General features: G+C 36.9%; 1 protein-coding gene across 4 annotated transcripts in view; it reads left to right on the top strand.

The window, feature by feature from the left end:
• LOC122400616 (phosphofurin acidic cluster sorting protein 2) overlaps positions 1-21,051 on the top strand; it is a 99,383-nt gene extending 78,332 nt beyond the window's left edge. Inside the window, exons 3-12 of one of the 4 annotated variants that reach the window (XM_043402150.1) lie at positions 1,985-2,272; positions 4,164-4,266; positions 4,347-4,502; positions 7,780-7,881; positions 11,409-11,677; positions 12,604-12,809; positions 16,402-16,746; positions 18,678-19,075; positions 19,152-19,310; positions 19,510-21,051. In XM_043402150.1, the coding sequence (XP_043258085.1) occupies positions 1,985-2,272; positions 4,164-4,266; positions 4,347-4,502; positions 7,780-7,881; positions 11,409-11,677; positions 12,604-12,809; positions 16,402-16,746; positions 18,678-19,075; positions 19,152-19,310; positions 19,510-19,643 (2,160 nt within the window). In that variant the 3' untranslated portion in view covers positions 19,644-21,051. Of the gene's footprint in view, positions 1-1,984; positions 2,273-4,163; positions 4,267-4,346; positions 4,503-7,776; positions 7,882-11,408; positions 11,678-12,603; positions 12,810-16,401; positions 16,747-18,677; positions 19,076-19,151; positions 19,311-19,509 lie in introns of all 4 variants that reach the window. The other 3 variants (XM_043402151.1, XM_043402149.1, XM_043402152.1) reach the window with 3 other exon arrangements.
• The last annotated feature ends 244 nt before the right edge of the window (positions 21,052-21,295 follow it).

Genomic DNA, 21,295 nt, shown 5'->3' with positions numbered 1-21,295 from the left:
AGCTGTGTGATTTAAGATAATTAATATTTGTAGGTTTGCTTGATAATGAAACTATACAGAGTATTTATAAAATATTCAAATTTTAAGTTAAAACAATTAAGGACCTTTCATCATATTTAAACTGTCACCAAACCTTTCAAATTGTCCATGAAAATGAAACTTTATTTTTAGACAATTGTATTATATTTTGGGAAAGGCCACCATTAACATGAACGTATTTGATGTAATTAATATTACTTTAATAATGCTTTAATATTACATAGTGTAACTTTTACGGAAATAAAAAAAAGGGGCATGATATTTCACCATCGAGTACTACGAATATTGTAGGCGTCGCGCGGGGAAGCCCCATTCGAATAAGTCTAATAGATAGCAACACTGCATTCCTCAACAATTTGAAACTATCATATCCAAAGTTTGTTATAGAACTTATTTTTACAACTTCGTTACAATTTAAGCGTCCTAGATTTATTTTTGAGAATTGTTGAACATGCAAACGCGCCCTATCTTTCTTTCTGGGTATGGTTGGGCTGCTGCCCCCCACCCTTTTTCCTTTCTTCTAGACTCTCCTTGGATTGTCGTCTTTTGTCTCACCACGTGTTGTACTGCTGTATGTTATTTTATAAATAAATATTCCATTTTGTCTTTTACCATTTAGTCAATATGGTATTTATAGCAAGAGTAGACTCTCAGGATTGTGTCAGCAAAATTAGAAAATAATCTAACGATGCATACAATATTTACAACGTAACATTTCTGGTCAGACATTATATTTTCGGTAATGAATTTTTTTCTCAAAAGTGTGTGGGAATTCGGGGATATGTGTATTCGCCAAAAATGATTGTAATTGATCCAAGCAGCTAAAAATAATTTTTTTAGAACGATTTGTAATTTTTTAATTTTGTCGAAAATTTCAGTACCTACTCGAATTTTTGTCTCAAAAGTGCGTAGGATTTCGAGGGTATGTCTATTGACCAAAAATCATTGTAATTGACCCCCACAACTGAAAATAATTTTTCCAGAATGATTTGACATTTTTTAATTTCGTCGAAAAATTCCACATCTACTCGAATTTTTTTCTCGAAAGTGGGTAGAATTTCAGGGGTATGTCTATTCACCAAAAATTCTTGTAATTGACCCCTGTAATTTAATACAATTTTTTCAGGACGATTTGAAATATTCCATTTTGTCTTTTACTTAATCTGGATGAAGAACATTGTTTGAACCTACAAACTAACAAGAATTAATTTTTTTAGCTCCTTAGTGAAAAATCTCATCAAGCTGTTACATTAAAATGCAGTTTTTCTTTTAATCAGAATATATATTCATATAATTACATCAATGAAATTCAGCATAAATCGCTAAGAAACAATATTTATTCAAAATTTATCAAATTGATATGTAAACCTAGTGTTCTAAGAATATTAAATATAGAATTTACTCGATCAACGATATATTGAAATGGACCCATTCCAAGGATTGAGAATCCTATTTATAATATTTAATTATTATATTTATTAGAAATTCTTGGTTAAGTATGATTAATAGAAATTCAATACGGAGTGCAAATAAACTTCTAAAAATTAGAATACAAGGAGGATAATTTAAGGATTTATTTAGGACACTCTGTATCAAAGTGGAACAAATTTTATTTTCGAATAACGAATAAAAAAACTAGCTTTTGTCCTTTGCTCGTCCATTGGTTTAAAAAATTCACTAATAGATTCCAATATATAAATGTTTTTATGAATGAAACGTACATAGAAGTTAATTTACGAATCGATCTGATAAAATGTGTCCTTTGTTCTGCATAAAAGCATAGAGAGCTTGTTAGACTCGGAGCACTCGTCGAAGGGTTAACAGCAGAATATGCGAAAAGATCGGAAGCTCATAGTCCCTGCTATGCATAAAATGATCCTGATGCAACGTGTCGTCAGAAATCTCAGTCTGCTAATCATTGTCATTCGCGTTTCTCGGTTCGCAGGTACTACAGAAGCAAATGGACTTGGAATTGGAGCTGGTGTCGGACAAGGCTGAGAAATATGGCGGCCATTCTGTCGCGTTGGCCCGCGTGAGCGTTGTGGCGTTGAGCTCGCAACCGGTAGACCAGGACAAAAGACTGATGAACGATCCAAACGAGAGGCTCTGCCCTGAATACAGCGACGAAGAGGAGGAATTCAGTTCGGAGGGCGAGGCGGAGGGCAGCGACAGCGAGCCCACGCTCGAGATGCACAGGCGGAAGAATCGTGGAAAGATCCCGACCAACGCCAGGGTGCGTGAAACGAATCAGTTCTGCTTTGTTAAACTACCCCATCGTGTCGAGTGGCTCGATTCTATCGTCCAAGACATTACAGACATTTCTTTTACTCATAGGATTAGACGTATGTATCGAACACTGTGGACGAGCACGTTTCTCTGCTTTGCTTGATGGCGCTTTTCTTTATGTAATGGCGGCGCACAGTCGTATTTTGCTGATCTGTCCCATAAGCTGCAATTAGATCGTCCCATATGTTCCTTTTGTACTAGAACTTAAAAGCAATATTTTGAACATATAACTGGATTTTCTGAAAAACTGTAGACCTCTTCTAGGCTCTTATAAGCCACTAATAAGGCTGGAGATTGTTGTATTTTATTGTAAGGTTCGGTTTTATTACATGCTAAGTCAGTGTGGATTCCAAACTTCGAGCTTTGACACAATATTTATTTCTCTCGAAGTATAAATTTGTATAAATCCTCGTCAGTTTCAGAATATCGAACGGCACGAACTTATGGGACAACCTAATATTTTTACCAAAAGGTGTATTTTGATACCTTTGTATTTAGTTGGAAATAACGTGTGTAATTATGTGTGTAATTATGACAGTCTTTAAATAAACCCGTTTATAATGGAACCAACTACAACGGGAGCTCATTTATGATCATTTGAAACGCGATCATCCGAAACAAGTGACTGCTAGTAGCGATTTTACTTCGTCTACGACAGTTTACGACCGTGGATATTAACACTTCAGCAACCGTACGTGCTGCGTTAGCACCTTATTAGAAGCTGTACGCGTAATAACATGCCATTTTTAAGTAAGGTCCTTTGAAAACGCAACGTATCATGTCGGCTTAAAACCCTTAACCAAGTTTATTAAAATATTATATTACGCTTTATGCTTGATAAAATGACTAATGAAAGTATTCGAACGCTTAGATTTACGACCTTTAGCACATTAAACATGTATGTTAAACTAAAGTGTTTAACACAACATGGTATTTATAGCAAGAGTAGAGTCTCAGGATTGTGTTAGCAAAATTAGAAAATAATCTAACGATGCGTACAATATTTACAACGTAACATTTCTGGTCAGACATTATATTTTCGGTAATGAATTTTTTTCTCAAAAGTGTGTGGGAATTCGGGGATATGTGTATTCACCAAAAATGATTGTAATTGATCCAAGCAGCTAAAAATAATTTTTTTAGAACGATTTGAAATTTTTTAATTTTGTCGAAAATTTCAGTACCTACTCGAATTTTTTTCTCAAAAGTGCGTAGGATTTCGAGGGTATGTCTATTGACCAGAAATCATTGTAATTGACCCCCACAACTGAAAATAATTTTTCCAGAATGATTTGACATTTTTTAATTTTGTCGAAAAATTCCACATCTACTAGAATTTTTTTCTCGAAAGTGGGTAGAATTTCAGGGGTATGTCTATTCACCAAAAATGCTTGTAATTGACCCCTGTAATTTAATACAATTTTTTCAGGACGATTTGAAATGTTTCAATTTTGTCGAAAAATTTATCCACTTATTGAATTTTTTCCTCGAAACTGGTTAGGATTTCAAGGGTATGTTTATTCACCAAAAGTGATTGCAATTGACCCACGCAACTGAAAATAATTTTTCCAGAACGATTTGAAATTTTTTATTTCGCCGAAAAATTTCTGCATATTTTTCTTAAAAATTTGTTTTTTATTTTTGATAAACACTACCATGGGTAGTGTATTAATACAATTTATTATTGAAAAATAAAATATATAAAATTCCTCAGAATTAAGGTCTTCTAAAAGCATAGGCGACATTAAATATATTCTATCCCGGAGAAATAGGATATTTTCATAATTTTCTACCCCTCCCTCTTTCTAGAGCTAACGGAAACGTTTTGGATGTTACAGCAAAGAAACTTAAAGCAAAAGTTCATAGCCCTCCTGAAGCGGCGATTTAGGGTCTCCGAGGATCTGGATCAGGACCAAGAGGAGATCGGGCAGAAGCTTTCAGGTAATTGGCCGTTGCTTCTCGAACAGGCGACAATCGATTTCATTAAATCGTTAACGGTACACGTTTTGGGTTTGTTGAAGGCGGAGACATGGAGATCGAGGAGTTGTTCGACGAACTGGAGGACTTATCGGACAGCGGTCCTGAACTGGACACTATGTCCATCAGCAGCACACCGAAACCGTCTCTGCGACCATTTTTCAGCTCTAGTCGATCCCTTCTCGCGCCACCTCATTCCGGTAAGTCGATGCCCAGCGTCAACGTGTTTTAGGTATCCGTAGAACTTTGTAACACGTGGTCCTCGGTTGGCGATACACAACAGTATCCGCAACGCTTCGTGCAACAAGTTACGCGCGTGAACGGTGTAACGTCGAGTGATAAAGAGTGTAACGATGCACGACCCTAAAATCAGTTTAATTATCGCTTCTGTTATATAGTTACACGGTAAGGATCACCAGGTATATTAAGTATTCAAAGAGTATTGGTATCGTGACTCGCTTCTGCTAGAGAGTAAAGAGTACATTTGCAGTTTAAATCGCACTTTCTACAAATTCACACGCGTTTCTACTTACCTGTGATTTTACAATGCAAATATGCTACGTATCTGCTTTAGTGGTTTACTCTCGACAGTCGTTATTAGTGGCCACGTTTTGGGTCACAAGAAGAAATTTTACTACCCTGTAAGGAGTTAGGAGACTAGAGTGGGGAGGCAAACACTCGATAGCCTTCTTCCAGCAGAGGGACAGCTCTTGATCCTCCTTGTATCGCTTTACATTTACATTTCTACCAGCTACTTGTTGTCCTAGCGAATGTACAATCTTTTGATTTTCTTCATTCACGCGGTTCATAAAGATTTCCTGGTATTTTCAGTTTGCCTCGGTAGGATATTCGAACAAAATGTGTTCAACCGTGACAAAATTTACAGAGTGGGTACACATCTTAGGTTTCTTGTATTGAATATTCATGAGTCGACTAACGGTTCTTAAACGACTGAGAACTTTTTGAGATATAGATTAGATAAACGCTTTTTGTCGTACTTGTTTTGCAGTACAGGACACCCGAAGGTCCTTCGTTCTCTTCAGCGAGGACACTCGTAACAGTTCTAGCTCCGTATACTCCTAATGCAACTGTTAATCCTGTTGAGCGAACAGAACTTAAGCTGCTCGCTATACGGGCTTTCGTAGTCTGATTTGGAGCGGATTAAATTTTCGTAAATGGCTAATATTATCTGCAATCCGATTGTTCGATGGGATTTTCAAATATTTGATTTTCTTCCATAGACAATGGCACAGTCCTTGGGGATAAAGTAATCGGTATTGTTTATGTAGGAATCGAGAAAAAGGGAGACAGGAGGTTACGATCCTCAGATTATTGACTAACCCGCCCTACTATCGACGCCATCGCTGTATCTCTGCCATTCCGTTCTTGAAATTTCCTTCTCTACGAGTATGGGGACTTTCGATTACACGTTTGCGTCCTAAAGGAGATCGTTCCATTCTATAATTTGGAATTTTTATGCTTTAAATCAAACAGTAATTGATTGCATTAATTACAGTGCATCTTTTACAAACAGTCGAAAGATATTTAATGAATGGATGGTTCTCCAGATAATACGATTCGTAGTAGATTACTGGAGAACTCGGTAAGGTTAGTCGAATAACCTTTGTGCTTGTCGCAATTGTCTTCTGTGCGGAGTCGATTGCTTAATAAAATTTACGAGAAACGAATTAAGCACTCAGCCATCCAATGGTATTGTGTAGAGTAGTGTTTCACAGAAGGACAATTGGAAACTTCTATTGCGTTCGTCTTCTACTTAGAAAGTATTTGTTTCCACCGAATAACATGTTTTAAATCTTCTTAAAAGATGATGTACATGTTTTCGTATTTACATATTTGAATCATTATTATTCGGTATTAACGAACTTTAACTAAAATTGTACTTATTAACAAATGTGTTAAGTAGTTTGTGGCAGAAGCAAAGCACAATATGGCGATTGTGGATGAGTCGTAACAAATTTTTAAGAGCTAATTCCCATCTGAAAGAACTTTTATTCTCATTTCTGTATCTAATCGAGTTTTGTTTTGGATAACGACTGTTCTATAAAGCAGATACGTAACATCGAAGACTAGAGGGTTCATCGACGTTTGTAGAAAGTGTACTCATCGTTTTTCGTTCACGATTCGGCCATACTGTTGACGTCTTGGCGATGCAGCATGATATGGCTGTTGCAATTTTCGATACCTTCCAGCAGGCCAAGTAATAAGTTCGTTTGAATTTTTAAACATTACTTGTTCCTCGTGTACTGTTACTTTTGTAATTTTAAAAATCCATTTCGTTTTTTTTATGTAATATTGGTGCAAAGATATATTATTGATATTACAAGCTAGTTTGATTGTACTTATAAATATTATTTTTGTCTATACTCGTATAAAATTCAAACAATAATATTCTATTCGTGTTCGATTCAAGTTACGAGTAGTTATGCTCTTACACGTACTAAAATGAATGTTTCTGTATTAAATATGCAAATATAAATCTGCAGAAAAAGAGTATAAACGAGCTTGTTACTTAGCCTGATATCTACACATATTTGATTTGAATTTATTTCATTTGATGAAAGTCTCGCAACCGGACGCTGTACGTTAAGGATAACTATTTGAAACTATAAATGAGTTCTTGGTTGTTTGCACTGCACAAGTAAATGTAATCGATCGATTCTAGGATTAATCGAAACAATTTAATTACAGTTTCCTTAACGAATGCCCCTACCATATCGCGTTTGTTTGTTACGAGTAATGTTTGTTCTCATGTAACCTGGCTTATGCTATGTTTTACCCATATTTCGCACTCTTGTCCGCCGTTTCGTTGACGAAATCATTCAGTCGACGATTGGGATTCTACATCCTTAGGCAATTATTTATTAAAACGTAATATTACATATTGTCTCCTCTCACGCCGCCTCTCCTACAAATTGATGATCGCCACGAGGATCGATCTGAAACTTTGGAATATAATTTTCTTGCAATTTGCTGGATGTTACCAGTCGTACACATTTCGAAGAAATATTTTTGTAATTAAAATTAAAAGGTTTTAGATGTCATTTTTATGCAATTTCGTGGTTTGAGTTTATAACTCTTCCGAAGATAAAGCTACAGTTTTTTAATAATTTAAAAGGATAAAATATTAGTTTCGAACATGATCGGTAAAACGGTCACCGCGATCGAAACTTTCAGAATGATCTTCGTGCGTCGAAGCGTGATCCCAGAGTAGCGATTGCATTTTAATTAAAAACCGAATCCCCGTCGTTCCGTTTCGATTATTGTAATTCTCACCGTACGAGTAACGTCCATTAGAGCCCACGTTGTATCGTACCGAATGGAGACGAAGTTAGCCACCTAAGTAAAATAGGAACATTAAAAACAAGTTTCGTTGCCCATACGGGTTCAGATCTTTTTAACTAAGTGAAAGTCTGGTGGGTTGGCTTTGCATTGTTGCATGTTACGATTCGGTAGTAGTAACCAACGAGGAGGCCGGAAGCACTCCCGCGACAGCCGTAGGTCAACAGAGCGCAGGTCAGCCACCTAAAGAGAAACACCGTGTCGGACACACCACACCAGGTATGTGAAAATAAAACCACTTCGAGATCGTATCAGAATTTAACGTTAAATATGCTGGATTTTGTGGACCCTCTGCTTCCCATCGAGCAAGCATGGCTGCGTGAATCTGGCATGACGCGCCGATTAATTATCCTTTGAACGTTTTCTTTATTTCGATCGAACCTCCATTTACGCAGCTGTATTTGCTTATGTTGAAACGAAACGATTGAAATAGTTGTCGAGGAAACAATTGCAGGACGAAAGAAACGATTCTTTAAGTTATTGTTATATCTTCAAGTAGTGCTTGGAAGTCGACCTGTTAAATTCAAAGTGTATGCCCTTTTTATTTTAATTTGCAACTCTTAAGAAAGAAACGTAGCTTATTATGGCTTACGAGCGATTCGATTATTTTCAGCAGTTATTGATAGTTGTAGTGGTTCAAAAATTAGTTCATCTTCGTTATTATGTAAAAAGCTGACTTCTGTGATTATTTGCAAACATATTCTACTCCTCAGAACTAAGAAAATGATTCCAACGAAGGGCAGAAAAGCTTGTATGCCTAGAGTACAGCCATTTTAAGTTATATGCGTGAAAAATTTGTTTATTCTTTGACAAATAACTTGAATTCTTTCTTCGAAGATAACTTCCTGTAAAATTCCCCTTACATCGTCAATAATTTCGATATTTATTAGTTCTGAGATGTAGTAAATTTGAATAGAGTAGACAAATAGAACATGACGCGTTAAGTTGTGAAAATGATTCCAAGAAGCCATTTCAAGCACTGCTTTCCCAAAATACACTTGAAACGAGCTATACCTTCTTTCGCGTTTAGAAGCTTCACTTTGGTACTTTAATAATAAATAGTTTAGCCAGGCGAGAGAACGATACATTCCAATATAATTTTGTAGATTGAGAAAGGAACTCCAGCGCATGAATCAACAGAAATATTGGTGTTTCGCGATGAAAAAATTCGGGTAATTAGATGCCAAATGGTTTTCACGATAGATCTAGATCAAACCGTTCTTTGCAATGATCTTTCGATTATGATTCGATGTCCGTTTCGTTGTAAGTACGCCTCGACGACAGAGGCCCGCGAACGCGTGCAAGGATAATCGAAGCACGGCATATTTTCGCTTCTCGCATTTTTTAAGTCGCTTTCTATCTGTCGGATTTGTGCTTCTGTTGTTTTTGCATCGCTCTTTTAAAGTAACACGGTCGATCGACGGATGTAACGCGCGTAACAACAAAACTGAATGTAATTAGCAAACAGTGGAAATAAATTCTCACATGGCACATCCAATCTCTTGTAGTCATTTGTTTCTCATTTACTAAAAGTTTAGGACGCTCTTTCCTCTTCGATTAACGCCCTCGAACGCTCCGACGAGACCGTTTGTCTGCCTTTATTTTTCGCCTTTCCGTATGTAGCAATTTAATCGAACTTCGCACCTGTCCACTGGCCTCTCTATTTCCGTCTCTATCTATCTGCTCGTACGTACGTATCTCTTTTTTACTACAAATTTTTATATACCTACTCTACCTTGTTACTAACTTTTCGTTCTGTACGATTAATGCGACACGATTGATTGCAAGTTTGGGAGGCTTCCGATAAAAGATATACTTGACTGTCGATCACGAATGCCTTTGCCATGTATTTCGCGCGCAGATTCGTGGTATCCTTGATGTGTGATACATTTAGTAAGTTCACATTCTCTATTCTATCTACCGAGTCCTTACGTCGATTAAGAGTGTAGTGTTCTTAGTTAATTTGTACGATTGGACGCGTTAGACGCGTTTCTATCACTGTTCTCAACTTGTCCCGCGTATCAAGGCGGAAGCACATTCCTGTCACGTCTCTTAAAACGCGTACGGCGTCACGGAACTTTCGAAACCCGTGGAATCGTTTACGTTATCGCGTGTCGCCGGATTCGTGAAAAGAATCGAGTCGAATTTTTAAATACGTTCGTAAACTCGCTCTTGCCCGCGTTTTCCATCGCCTGGATCTTCAAAAAACACCCGTTAGTGGATTCTAACGTACGAATGAAACTTAAAGGAATATTAATTTACGAATAAATTTAACATTTTTATTCGTTATCGGTGAATAACATTTGCCCGACTCTGATGCAATGTTGCAATATGTTTTAGAAAAATTTATGAAGATTCTGTAAATGTTAAAATGGTTCGTGAACAAATAAGTCGAAGAGAAAGAATAAAGTTTGCTCGTACGAAGCTTCGTTTTCGAGAAAATCGAGTTTGAATATAATGATTCTTAAAATGAACCCCGGACGTGATTCGTAAATTGAACGTTTCTGTTCCTTCCAAATGGAGGGATCCTCTTTGGAACCAGAGAAGCGTGAAAGACGATATTTAAGACACAATATCGCTGTACGAAACATGCTATATGTTCATTTTAAGAATCATTACTGTACGAGCTCGCGTCTAATAGAGTTAGAGTTGAACATAAGTAGAAACAGTGAGCAATGAACAGACGCGACAGCGAAATCTTATTCGACGAACGTTGTACAAATTTTTGAATGCTACATGCGTTCACACGAACTCACGACGTGATTGTAATGTGTTTCCACCTTTGATCGACTACACCGTTATCGCGTGCATCGCCTGTCATAAGTTCGAGACCACCTCTGGCATACTGAACTATTCAATGGAAATTAAAAAATTCAATAAAATACATTCTTTCTAAGGATCATCATTTTTATACATCAAATTACTTTGTACAGCATTACATAGCGGGAAAAACACAGAAAATTTATTATAATAAATTATGTTGGAGCAACAGTTTATTTGCAGTAAAATATTGCATTTACATAGCTTCTTTATAAATATTAAAATTGTAGAATTTCGGTGGAAAAAAAAATAATAGTTTATTTGTAGTAAATATTGACAAAACATGGCAAACAGAATAATGTTGCATTAACACAATATTTTTCTTTAATGCGTTGACTGTCACGGTGGTCACTGGAGATCTACAGTCAATAAAATATTTTTTATTTCACAAATAATACCTTTAAATTGATTAAATATACATTTATACTCATTATAAATTCCATTTTTAATTATTGTTTCAAGGTATTTAAAAAAAAAATTTGTATATTAAATTTAAAAACTATTCAAAAATTGATGGCTAAAAAAATTAATTTTCTATCTTAGCTATTAATTTAACTAAGTCGTTACTAATTTAACCCTGTGCTGACGGTACAACAGAAAATTACACAACACATTACTATAAAATTCTTGGCTATAAATTGACAAAAATTAATTTTCTTGATACGTATGAAAATTTATTGAATGAAATAAATGTTACACGTCGAGTAATTTTCAGATGTCTTTCCACGCGCCCCTAACGTGTGTTCTCCAAAATGTCCGCCCGCCTGAAATTAACTTCTCGTCCGTTGTTTACTCGCGAGGAAAGCGCTGTATAATGGCGCGAATATTTGAAAAGAAACAACGGGAAAGGTGGTCTCGAGCTTGTGATCGTCAGCGCGAGCAATCGATGGTGCACCACGACGAAGAATAATGAAATTTCATTGCAGAGCGCGGCGTGGATAGACAAAGCGACGATAGCTCCCGGAGAGCGGACAGCGATTCGCATCCAGAAAATTGGACGGATCACGAGGCGAACGATCCCCCGAATTATATGCCGGGCTCCCCGCCGAAATCGGAGCAGCACAATAAAACCGAGAGCTCGGACAGACGGAGCAGACTTTTTACCCGCGACAGAGGCATACCGGGTAGTAATAAGTCTAAAAAGCACAGCCTCAGCGTAGACTTAAAGCCTCCAGCCGACTTGAATAGCTCTGAGGTAGTTACCGATCGCTCGTACAATACGAGGCTGATTCAAATACAAACCGAAACTTTTTTCTTTTTTTAATATTTAACATAGAAAATCAAAGTTTGTACTAAAACTTGTCAAAAATCCTGTATAAATGAAAATCAAAGAATACAGCAAGTTTTGGATAACTGCGAGAAACGCAGGACTGTAAGTCTCGTGTTTATAAAAGCATGGTTGATTTTCACGATGTGAAACTTACTTATTTTTCGTTAATGAGTTCTTTACTAATATATTTGTGAGGTTTCCTCGATTAAAATAGGACTAAACACGATATAACTTGGATCATATTTGCGTATTTAATGAGTACGTATTTAATCGTATTTAACATGATTTTATAGTCTATTAGAAGTAGGCTAAGAACAAATTATATCGTGTTTGGTCTTATTTTAATCAGAAAACTCTCGCGAATACATTGGTAAAAGTTTTATTTAAATAAAAACAAAAATAACAAAGTTTCATCTTTGCATTATGTACTATATACGCGGTCCATTCAATGAGCTTCGTGTGTAGTAGGGGTGACTATCGTTCACTTATCCAATCGAAAATGGCTCGCAGTTATCCAAGCATTGCTAAATACAGGATACATTCTATTTCAAAGGAATTTTAAGTCCTCGAAAAGAGCATTAACGACGTAATTGATCAAAAGAAATACTGAAAATTTAAAGGTGCATTGGTGTTAGGCGTATAGAATCGCCCCATAGACTGAATCATTATTTTTGCGACGCTTTATTTTTATTTCTGTCGTCGAGTCGACCTGTTTCAGGTTGCACTGTAATTCACAGGATATCAATTTCTAATTTCAGCGTGCAAACAGATGATTTCTTCTTTAAACATTTCGCCCGTATATCTTTTACAACAACGTGACGCGTTATTAACAAATGGGTGCATTGTTTCAGCCGAGGAAAGCGTTAGTCGAGCAATTAAGCCGCGTTTTACCAGATGACAGTTTGCCAGACGCAGTGTCGTTGGTCTCGTTATCTGATCCTGGCGGAGCGGTGCTCGCCACAAGGCTTCAAGAAAGGAACCAGAGAGTCCTGACCACTGCTTCTCCGGCGGACGTTCGTGCCACGTTCACGTGCTTGGTCACGCGAATACAAAAATTGTAATTATCCTTCTTCCTTGCTAAAAATCGTTAATCGTTGAGCCTCGATTAATTGGACTTATTATCATTCATTTAACAACGAGGAAAAAATTAATAAAAAAATCTAAAAATCAGTAATATAAAAGGGACAACAAAATGAAGATTATACAAAGAAAATATTATCGCTTTTTTTTTTAATATCGCGATTGTTCAATTCTATCTCTTTTTGTGTGTACGGAATTAGCATGAGTAATCATTCCAATTATACAATTTTGAGATCCATATGTCGTGCAATGGCTTATAGAATAGAATAAAATGTGAATTCTTAGATATTTTGATTAATCTTGCAATAATCTTCTCGTTTTTTATCGAAATTTATCTCGCTATTTTGAAGTTGATGTTTTGTTATTCTGTCCTGTTTTACTCTGCAAAAGGATGAAACAGTTCAGAATGTACGTAGTAAATGCACCGTTTTTTTCGCAAAATGTTGTTAAAATTTCGGCCAATTAGATCGTTTGGTGTTGTTCCCGCGTTCCAAGCGTTTCCCCCCTACTTTGACTTAGGGTATACGTGTGTGTCGACGCTGAATAGTGGGAGGCGTGTAATGAGATACTCGAGACACAATCAAGTGGTATGATAAGCGATACTCTTAACCCCTTTATGCCCACCGTATCGTTTTCGATGCACACCACTTTCAGACAATCTATATTGCTATTACATTATCAACTGTGATTTTCTTTTTATGGACCATTTTTCAAAAATGGTATACAATTTTTCAATCACAAACAAATCTCTATTTTATTTTTTGTTTCTACAGCCTTATTATACTTGCGACAAACTGACGTGTATAGTAAAAAATAATGTTGCATCTACACTGTCACTGTCACTGTATTTGTCTAGCTTAGAAAATGCAAATTAAGTAGCACGTACAACTTTCTAAATCGATCTTATTACCTCATTTTGTTATATTTATTTATTTTAAAATATAAAAATAAACCGTATAATGCTCGTGAATTTCCAGAATAAAAGAACTCTTCAAATTAAACCTTAGTTTTTGAAATACTTTAATTGGTAAATTAAATAATTTTTAATATATTTAAAATGTTATATTGGTATAATACAGGTCAGTGTAACACAGAATTAGTGATAAATTCAATTTTTTTGGATTACTTATTCTGATCAGTTTTATAATCACCAAGCAAATATATGATTAGGTATTTTTAAGGAAATTTTTAGTTATTATAGACTGTGGAAAACTTTTACTAAGGATTTTCTTGTTAAATATATAACGTCATGAAATCACATAGAATGATTTACTAGGTGCATTCTTTATACATCAAATAATTCCCTACTCAAGAAGTCGTACTCCGATTAATCGAGGCTCCCACTGTATTTCACACGTCGTTAAAAGACGACGTGGTTTGATACTGAATAACGTTACAGACTACAATAATTGGACACCGCTTTAGTTATTGAGTCAATGACCAGCGAAGCGTGTCTTATTTTCTTTGAAAGCTTGTGCCTCAAAGATCACAATGAGGATGGTTTGGGTTGCTGGAACCCTTTCGTTCGCGAGGTATAGGGAATTGAAGAAGATCGTATCTGAATAGGATTTCCATTGTGAAATATATCCCTTTATAGACAAATCTGTACATTTTATTAAAGCCTCTGTAACGACTGCCATACCTCGTGGATGATTTCAACATGTGCAAGTATCTCTGAGGTAAAATAGTCGAGCAACAAAATTATCAAATATATTCAAATCACAATCTAAAAATAGATCTGATAATACGAGTATTATGATTTTAAGTTGTCAGAGCCCTTAACTGTTACCATTAAAATAAAAGGAAGTAATGATTACACGGAAATTGCGTTCTGTGTGTTCTGGAAATTTATTTTAATTATAACAGTTATATTAACGTTATCCATTTTACACAATTCGAAAAAGTTCTACTCACGAGTAGCGATTATCGTGTAACCATCAAGTTTAGAAATCGATATTTTTTACTGGCGATATTTTTTAAAAGGGCATATTTTCAATGAAAGTTCTATCAAAATACACCCTCCTTGCACCCCCACAAATCTCGTAATCAAAAGGGCAGAATCACGACCATCACTAGCTTAGTTTAACATAGTTTATATTAGTTAATATAATTTTACTAAACTATGCTGATGGTGATTATATTCCCCCCATATCTCGTGATCGGAAGGGCTCAATCATGACCACCACCAGCATAGTTTAATATAAATTACAATAACTGTATTAAACTACGCGATGGTCGTGATCACGAGATACAGGGAGTGCAAAAATATGCTCTTTTATGAACAAGTCTATAAATTTCAGGTACCAAAAATAACAACTAAATACAAAAAAAAAAGTTAATACAGTATTTTCTCTATATAAGCTCGGAACTCGTCCACGATATAGGCAAATATCATATCCCCTCTACTTATCCCCACTGCGTACCGTTAGAACTAAGCACTCGCTGTATCGGCGAGTATGCCTTCCTATGGGCGGTTCCCCAAGATAGCGGCGCGTTTGACAGTCGGTCGTCGAACATTGTCATACGATACGGGCTCAAATTACTAAGGCAACACTAGTGCAATAATACAAATTTTTTATTTTTCCTTTTCTTGTTTTGAAACTTTTAACATGTCTGTGACAGTTTTCTGATTTAACTAAGATCAAGTACAACATAATTTTTATTATTGTTTTTCATAAATTATAATATACATTTGACCTTTCTTTAAAGTGTATCCTCATCTGAAAAAAGGAATTGTAATTTAATTGACCTATCATTTATTTGCCGAAATCGTGAGACAACTCAGAGTAAAATAAGTTGGTTAAACAGTTTAAATTCGCAAGTTATGTATATCTTTTCGGGTTATATCACTATTGCAGTAAACGATCGATACATACATATATGTACTGAAGTTATGACACGATTTAACTAGTACATATACAATATTAAATCAACAACGAAATTCATCTTTATTTTTGTTCTTCCTTTTTTCAAACTTCATCAACATATTCGTGACACTTTTCTGATTAAAATGACACCAAATACGATATACAATTTAGGTCCTATTTACTAACGCAATAAGAAATCAAAGGCATGCATCGCTCAAGTGACTCCACGTCGGCTGTATCGAAACACAGGCGATGTTTACGCGAGCCTATACAGAATCAGTATTTCATTCTGCGACCTCTACCAAGAGAGGTAGAAGTCAGAATTAGAACACCGATTTCGTATAGGCTTGCATAAACATCGCCTGTGTTTCGTTACAGCCGACCCGAAGCGAAGGAAGCGATAGCAAATTCGGCGATGCTCGGCCGCTCAGTCCCTCTTTGTCATATGCTCGCTGTTCTTTTCTATACTCGCCGCCTCCAGTAGGCGTCAACAAAGTATCAAGAATCGTTTCTCGTCCACGATATAGCCGAGCGTTGAGCCCCGAGAGCGTCGCTTCTATAGAGACAATACTGTATAACACAAGCTACAACAGTATAATAATAAAGTAATGTAAACTATATTAAACTTGAGCATAAGTTTTCGAGGAAGATGGAACATTAACCAGAGTCATGCCAATGAGTGTAACCCTTTTTTACTTCCAGTTGCAACAGTTCCGCAAAGCCACCAGCCCCAATCAAAGTGGTGATCGCCGGTGGCGATAGTTTCGTAAACGCGGTGCTACGCCATTACGTGGACCTGTTGAGTTTTCGGCCGCCCGACTGGCAGAATTATCTGAAGTTCTTGGCGGTACCACTGGGTTCCAACACGCTGTCCAAGTATCTCTGCTCGATAGACTCGAAGTACTCCATCTTGTTCGGCGAGGAGTGGAAAGAGCTGCTGGAAAGAGAAGGCGGTTCGACCGAGTGCGCCGCGAGGGTCACGGAGTATTTGGCTGTCGCCAGCACTACCTTGCTGCTGCCAATCGCAGAAGCTATGGTTACGTACAGGTAATCAACCGATGCCTGTCAGTCGTCGTGTTCCTTTTCTTCGCGATATATCGAGGGTCGAACCGAATTCCTCCGAATTATATTTAGCCAAACTTAGGGAGGGTGTTCAGTCGTTATATAACTTGATAAAGCGGAATCAATTTGACCCTCGTCAAAGTAAAAGGGGAGGCCCTGTGTTTGGAATCATTTTCGCCGAGAAAACCTTGCTAAGCCTGTCGATTATACTTCTTTGCGAAGATAACGGAGGTCCGCCCCCCGTGATGGGGTGTTCCACGCAAGTGGGTCGAGCTAGAACGTTGAAACAGTAGAGGGGGGATTAAATGGTTTTGGTGTTTCAAGGTATTGAAAGATATTTAAAAGATTTCAATATCACCACCTGTGTTTGTTTTTTTTATATTTCTACTTAAGAAATATTGTATATGTTTAAATTTGATCCTATACGTGGAGTGAAAGAACGAAATCAAGCAGAGGGGTGTGACCAAACACCGGTGTGGTTGGGATGATTGAGCTCCTGTACCCCTTGAACGTACAATACTTTTCTGCTGTTATAGTACTAATCTGTTATAAAACCTAAAAGGAGTCGAACTTATTATAAGATTGACTGAATTATTACCCCAAAATCCAAATTATGAATTTTGTGGGGTCCTATGAAAAAAGAGGCATCCTAGCAGACATATAGACCTAAGACATCCGTTTGTAGTATACAGGGTGGTCCACGCAATTGTTTCAAGTCATAACTCCGTTATTATTGCATTTACGCAAAAATGCCAAAGGAGAAAGATAAATGGTTCAAAGAGCACTAAATCTGTAGTCCTTTAAATTTTGTTTAGATGCAGCAGTGCATGTGCAATTAACAATTGCATCATTTCTTTAAATAGAAATGCATATTTTTTTACACAGATCGATTCTTCTGTTCATTCTACGTAAAAAATGATTAGGGTACCATGGCAAAAAAATTATTAGATCTCGAGATATTTTCAAAAAATGTCTTTATTGCAGAAGATGCTCAAACGCTGCTCCATTACATTCTAAACATTTCTGATAACGTTTTTTTATTGTTTGCATAACTGCGTTTAAATTATCTGCAGATATTGCTGCACATTCCAGTATCATTCTTTCTCTCAGATTCTCTACAGAATCTATGGGATTTGAATAAATTCTATCTTTCAAATAACCCCACAAAAGAAAATCAAAGGGAGTTAAATCAGGTGAACGGGCTGGCCAACGTATTGATATATTTGTTGCGATAACGTTATTGCAAAACTTATTTTTTAGAAACCGCACTTTTTCAAATTCTTAGTTTTCGTACTCGAGTTACGATATGTGAATTGCTTCTGAATGATGAAATACTTACTCGTACAAATCAGTTTCTGTTATGACAACAATGTCGAAACGGTGTTTACCTTTACAACATAGTCATGAAGTGTTTGAGCATCTTCTTCAATAAAGACATTTTTTGAAAATATCTCGAGATCTAATAATTTTTTTGCCATGGTACCCTAATCATTTTTTACGTAGAATGAACAGAAGAATCGATCTGTATAAAAAAAAGATGCATTTCTATTTAAAGAAATGATGCAATTGTTAATTGCACATGCACTGCTGCATCTAAAAAAAATTTAAAAGCCTACAGATATAGTGCTCTTCGAACCATTTATCTTTTTCCTTTGGCATTTTTTCGGAAATGCAATAATAACGGAATTATGACTTGAAACAATTGCGTGGACCACCCTGTATATGCAAACGGAAGGTCGATCGAGCGCTTGCGAGAGGAACGGTCCCTCTGGCGGCAAGTATGGGAGGCGATGGACCCCACACATATCTGTAGTATAATGAAATTGATTAGGATGCTGTTAAAAAAATTCGCACTTTTTTATTTATTTACGCAGAATTACAGTCATTATTGACAAAATATTCATCTTCTTTTGCAGAGAAACGGATGACAGCAGCCAAATATTCATCCCGTTCATAAACGACGTTCGAGTAGGGTGTCCAGACAGCAGTTCGTCCGCTTCGGTCGATCTGGAGGAAAGCAACATCACCATGTCTGGTTCTCCACCTTCCCTGCCGCCACCTGGATTACCTATTCCACCCCCCGGTAGGTTAACGCCACCCAGTAGTCCCAACGTTGGCCAGCCTACAAGGGAAGGCTGGGAACCGGTCGAGCTGCAGCTCGATTACTGGAGCAAGCAAACGCAAGGAGAAAAAGGGAAAAACACGTTGAGGCAAGCCTTCAGGGCCCTGCACGTTCAAAGACTTCCGGCATTCGGGGAAACCCCTGGTCATCACCTGTCCATGAACTACACCACTAAAGAAAAGAAACAGAAAAGTGCGTGCACGTTGCATTGTTGTCGTCGTTTAACCGAACGAAACTTACGAATGTTCTTGTATCACTTCCTTTTTAGTTAGCCTTTCAAGTAATTCGCATAACATTGCTACCTTTGCAGTAATGCGATTGGGCAAGAAGAAAGAAAAAGAAAAGGAAAACGAGCCAAAGAGTCAAACAGTCGACGGTGTAACGCGACTTATATGTTCTGCGAAAACTCACAACATTCCATTAAGAGGTAAGTAAGATATTCGATGAGTAAATTCGCCAAGTATATTTAGTCAAAGTTTTATTGACTGCATCTCGCAACGTAATTCATGGAAACGTATTTCACAATCATCGTCCGCCGAGTGAACCTTTATACCAAAACCATTAAGCAGATAATTAGTCGACTTGCATCGTATATTTATAGAACTGATTTTAACTTTTTGATTTAGTGAGCATCGACGGTACGGAGTGGTACGGTGTAAAGTTCTTCCAACTGTCGGCGCAGTGGCAAACGCACATCAAGACGTTTCCAATAGCCCTGTTGGAGTACAGTTCTCAACAGCAAGCATTCAACCCAACGTAAACGTCTTTCGTTCCCGTCAAAGGCTACATTTTTTGCCGTTTATTTGTGTTCATCGATATTGCCAATTAGGATCATCAGCTTAGCTTATGCGCAAACCCGATAACCATCAAATCCAAAAGAACGAAAAAAGAAATGAAAAAAGAAACTACCCGGCATAGAGCAAATTTAAACAGTCAAGATTCAGTTTGCTGCTACGAACTGGACGATAGTGGAGGCTAATCAGGCAAGTAATCCGACTGCTGCCAGTTTGTTTATTATTACATTTTTTTTTTTTCCAATCCCTTTGTTCGAGCCTATTATTTGTGTTTTCAAGTATACAGTATTGTACGTGCGATCTTCTCGCGTGGAAAATTAACGAACGTACTTCGCGCGTGTTGCAAAGTAGAGAGGCGGTTAACATATCGTATTACAATTAACATAGACGACGATAATGGATTTCGTTGGTTATGGGAATGCCACCATCCGAAGCCATATTGTTCGAAAGAATGGTCACGCAAGATTTTATAAAAAAAAAAGGGATAATGAAATTATTGCTCGAAACGGAAGGCCCTTCGATGTACATATAGGATTTTTTAAACGACAAGCATAAAAAAACGGTTTTATAGCAGGAACTGATATGCTAAGATAGATCTTTGTCTAAATCGCAAGAGTGAAGAAAGGTTTTTAATTAAATTATGTATTTATTTAATTAATGTAATTAATCACACACGGAGCGCGCGAGCGACGTTGTCAAAGAAGTCTGTGATACAGGCAAACATTTCTCTTAGCGCACAAACCATGCTCAGAACATAACCGAACAGCGTGAGCAGGGATTGTCGATGTTCGAAAGAGACGTTGAAAACACAGCTTCGTTAAAACGCAAATCTCCGAGAGAAAAAAAGAAAAATGAAAAAGAAGCGTAGCTCATTAGTTATTATACTCCTTTTCTCGTTTAAGATTTCGACGTATTTTTTGTATTCCATTTTATAGACTTTTAGCCCCCCCCCCAGGCTGCTGTAGTTTAAATACTCTATTTTCAGATTTTATTATTTAATACTTTATTCCTACTACGCGATATTCTATTCCCGGACTTTCAATAGACTATACTCATTCGCGATTATTGTTAAGTCGTTAGAAAAAGAAGCGCGGATACACTCGTCGTGGAGACGTGGATGTTGAAACGCAAACGATTGTATAGTACGTTTTCAAAGCGATATCCACGCGATATCGGTCAAACGGATACACGTCGTAAGATTATGAAAAGACAAACATTGCGCACTCAACATGCGTTCCTATTTTTACTTCTCTCTTTTGTTATTAAAACAAAAAAAAAGAAAATCTACGACGTACCGCGCGTCACAGTTCGGTTAGCGTAACCTCCGCCCCCCCCCCCCTTCGCCCCATTGTCCCTCGATAACCATATCATGTGAAAATGATAATTAATAGAAACTAACGTTAATGTTGTCCTTAGCTTAGAAAACGAGTGAAAGAGCGAGAGCAAGTCGATGTATATTCATCCAAGAGACGCGTACTGTTTGTCTAAGCTTAGACCAGTCAACGCACTTTTTGACTTCTTCCTTTTTTTTCGATCTAGCCCCAGCGAAGAGAAACTTAAAAATGAAAAAAAAAATATATATATATTAGAACAGTGGCTTTACTGTTTTCAGCGACGT

Source organism: Colletes gigas, unplaced genomic scaffold (genome assembly GCF_013123115.1).
Source record: "Colletes gigas isolate AHSC1104 unplaced genomic scaffold, ASM1312311v1 Colletes_gigas_Sc00019, whole genome shotgun sequence".
Taxonomy (NCBI): Eukaryota; Metazoa; Arthropoda; class Insecta; order Hymenoptera; family Colletidae; genus Colletes; species Colletes gigas.
This window is presented reverse-complemented; position numbering and strand designations above follow the sequence as displayed.